Below are 3,666 nucleotides of genomic sequence, written 5' to 3'. Positions count from 1 at the left end.
AAACCTAAAATTTTAAACACAAATAAAACATGATGACCGTTTGAGGGTTAAATAGTGGCAAGTTCTGATACGCTTAGTGTATACAACAACCCTGTGTACTTAGAAAAAAGCGAATTCAAGCACCATTTTGGGCGACATCTATATGTCAAACATATAAGCAAGCAAAAGTACTGTATAATAACGATTATAAAATTAATTACTGTATACAAAGTGACTTTGCTAAATAAACTTAAAATTAGGGTTTTTATAAATTAGGTTAAAAAAAGTTCCGTTAAAAAATATTAGTAATATTTTATTAAATATGTATGTTAGTGGATATATTGTAGGTACTTTGGTAAATTATTAAACTTATAAGAACTTAAAATTAAAATTCAAAAAAATACTTAAAAAGCTGTGCTAAATAGACACTAACAACTAAAATAATGTCTCACGCATGGGTCGATGCACCACAACAATAGGTTCCTCTTCCGAAGTCTCACCACTAGCGGCTGCTGTAGCAGCTGCCGCTATAAAACTACCACTTGCCCGACGACTAGAGGAGTTGCGTAATTTCTTGCGTTTACCTTTAATCAATTCATCTTCGGTATTTGATTCTATGGGCGAAGAGTCATAGTTGACATCTTTTAGAGATTGAATATCGGGTTCTATGACAACATGAAAATCACTGCCTCCAGGTGAGTCGGAAATTTTGGTATTTGCACTGAAATAATCTTCTACAGCTGGTGCTAGAGGTGTGGCTATAGGTGAAGGTGATTTGGGTTTACGTCTAGCAAAGGGACTACTAGGTTTACTGCTGACCTCATATTCGGGATCTGTTAGGAATTCAACACTGTCTGCTCTTAGGTTGGCCCTTTTAAAGGGTGGTATCTCGGCTATTTTGGGTTTTCGTTTAGTATATGGACTATTTTCATAGCTTTGGAAATTGCCTAATTTTTCTGCACTCTGCAGATTTTGAGATTTTAAGTGAGCTGCTGGGAAACGAGAATCTTCAATGCTAAAACGTCTACTACCCGAATTGTTGTGTACTATTCCACCGGTACGCCTGTTAGGCACAATTTGTTGTACTCTTTCTATGTCTCGATTCGAAAGCATTTCCTCACTACGAAAACGATTTCTATAATCATATTGTATATCTTGATCATCTTCTTCGGCTATATCCTCTTCAGGATTAGTGCGATTTTTCTTAAAACGTCTACGCCTTCTAGAGGTTTCTTCGGATAAATCTAACATAGATTTAACCGGTCTTACTGGTTTGGGCATGGTGAGAGCATCTTCGTAAGAAGGTAAAGCATTTTCAAAACTATTAGGAGCATTGGGACGAGCTTCTTCTTCCAGTATACGTTGATTTAAACGGCGTCTATAAGTTTTAAGGGAAAAATTTCAAAAATTCTTAATTATTTGACTAAAAACTTACATTTCTCTCATTTCATCATGATTACGGCGGTACTCCTCGGTATCTATGCGCTTTTTTCTCCAGGCCATATATCTTTGGAAACAAGTAAATAGGAATATTAAAACCCCTATAACCACTATCGATAGCATTATAGTGGTCCAAACCTTTTCGGCATTATTGGAATGACTATTTTGAATCCAATCTCTTTCACAGGCTGCCTGCCAAGTCTTGCCATAGTTGTAGGTGGGTGAGGCACAACGCAAGCTATTGCGGTCTTTAATCTGAATCAAATAGAAAGATATATCGTTTTTTTCTTTTTATTATAAAGATGGAAATATTTACCCTTGATGGCGCTGCTGTTAAATAATCATAGAATTCTACAAATATGGGATCCTGACAATTACAAATCCAAGTATTATCTCCCACCCATATGGCATCTAAATATTTATTGGATTGAAAATATTCCCTAGGAAAAGGATTGGTAAAACGATTGCCATTTAACTTAAGTTGAGCCAATTCGGGAAAATGTTGAAAGGTGGCATTGCTTAAGGCGGATAAACTGCAAAATAACAAAAAAATCTAGTACCAAATTTCTCCATTAAGGGGAGTCATGTTACATTAACACTTACCGACAGTAGCTTAAATCCAACCTTTGTAAAGTATCTGATCTCATGCCTGCTGGCAGATCTCTTATCAAATTGTTAGACAAATCCAGTTTCTGCAAAGACGATAGACTGGAAAAGGCGGTGCCATCAATCAATATTATTTCACACCATGACAAATTAATATCACGCAATGAGTTCGATATCAGTTTGGTAAACTTATCTATAACATTGTGGCTTAAATTCAATGAAACCAAATTATCATTCGAACGAAATACATTGCGATCCAAACGTGCTATTTCATTATAGGCCAAATCCAAAGAAGCAAGTTTTTTTAATTTATAAAATGATTCCGCTTCCAAAGAGCGTAAGGAGTTACGTGACAAATCTATACTCTCCAATAAACTATTGTTCTCAAAAGTCTGACCCGTTAAGGTGCGCAACATATTGCCACGTAAATGCAGCTGCTGAAGATTAGGCAAAGCTGAAAGATCTATATCATCTAGACTGCAATAGGAAAGATCTAATTCACTAAGTGTAGAAGAGTCTAAGCGGTCAGAAGGTCCCACTTGCAAGGCAGTATTCCAGGAAAGCTGTAAAAACTCTAAAGCTGGCAAACCTGCCAATAAAGAACGTGGTATTCTCTGCAAATTACAACCACTCAACTCCAAAACTCTCAAAGACTTAGAGGGTAAAGTATTAAGCGCCACCAAAGAGTTTTTATTTAAATTTAATCTCTCTAAATTCGGCATATTCTGCATTAAAATATCACCACCAACTTTAGTTATACCACAATTTTCCAGCTCCAAATGTGTCAACGATTCACTTATAATCACCTGCTGATGATCGTCCATATTGAAAGACTCCAAAGAATTGCCATTCAAAACCAAACGCTGTAAACTTACAGCATTAAGAAAAGCCGTATTTGGATTTAAATGTAACCAACGATTAATGGTATTATTGGCCAATATAAGGGTTCGCAAAGCATTAAACCCCATTAAAGCGTCAGCATCTAAATATTCGATTTGATTATTTGATAAATCCAAATAAATCAAAGAATTATAATTTGATAGTTGTGTGGGAAATTCTATAAAATAATTGCCCGATAGATCAACATGTTCTATGGGCATTGAGCCAAAATCTGGATATTCTATTAGACCGCCATAGGCACAATTTACTTCCAGACTATCTAATATCCAGGAACATTTACAATTTACTGGGCAATTTATAGCTTCTATAGGCTGGAAAGCATATGTTAGTACAGCAAGGGCGTATAATGTTTGCAGACAACCTGCTGCAGGCTTTATGTTTTTGGCCATAGTTCTATGGTTAATGGGTTATAGTGGGGAGGGGGTGAAATTATAAATAATAATGCTGAAAATAGACAATAAAAAATTAATTATAATAAAAATGTTTTATAAGGAAATAATTGTATTGAAAAAAAAAAAACAGCGATAACATTAAGGTCAATGAATCATAATTGGTTGTTTATATAGAAATTAAGGTGTTTTTAGTATTCTGAAAAAAGTGGTTTTGAAAAAACTTTCTGCTGATGTTTGTAAAATGATGACCCTATAAAGCTTTTAAACAGACTATTAAATATACTAGACAACAATAACAACCAATTAGTTCTTATCTCTAGGCGAATTGAACAAAGCTGATTACAGGAAC

The 3,666-nt window shown here is 35.0% G+C and overlaps 1 protein-coding gene across 1 annotated transcript; it reads right to left on the bottom strand.

The window, feature by feature from the left end:
• Window positions 1-251: 251 nt before the first annotated feature.
• LOC119610074 (toll-like receptor 4) lies at window positions 252-3,381 on the bottom strand. Its single transcript, XM_037965164.1, has 4 exons — window positions 2,023-3,381; window positions 1,736-1,952; window positions 1,415-1,674; window positions 252-1,357 (listed from the first exon to the last, which is right to left on the bottom strand). Exons 1-4 carry the CDS (start codon window positions 3,312-3,314, stop codon window positions 415-417), a joined length of 2,712 nt encoding a protein of 903 aa, XP_037821092.1. The 5' UTR covers window positions 3,315-3,381; the 3' UTR covers window positions 252-414.
• Between the last annotated feature and the right edge of the window lie 285 nt (window positions 3,382-3,666).

This window comes from Lucilia sericata, unplaced genomic scaffold (genome assembly GCF_015586225.1).
Source record: "Lucilia sericata isolate MDLA Ls3-8-SP2 unplaced genomic scaffold, ASM1558622v1 Contig001112F_arrow, whole genome shotgun sequence".
Classification (NCBI taxonomy): domain Eukaryota; kingdom Metazoa; phylum Arthropoda; class Insecta; order Diptera; family Calliphoridae; genus Lucilia; species Lucilia sericata.
The sequence above is the reverse complement of the archived record's forward strand: the minus strand, read 5'-3'. Positions and strand labels throughout refer to the sequence as shown.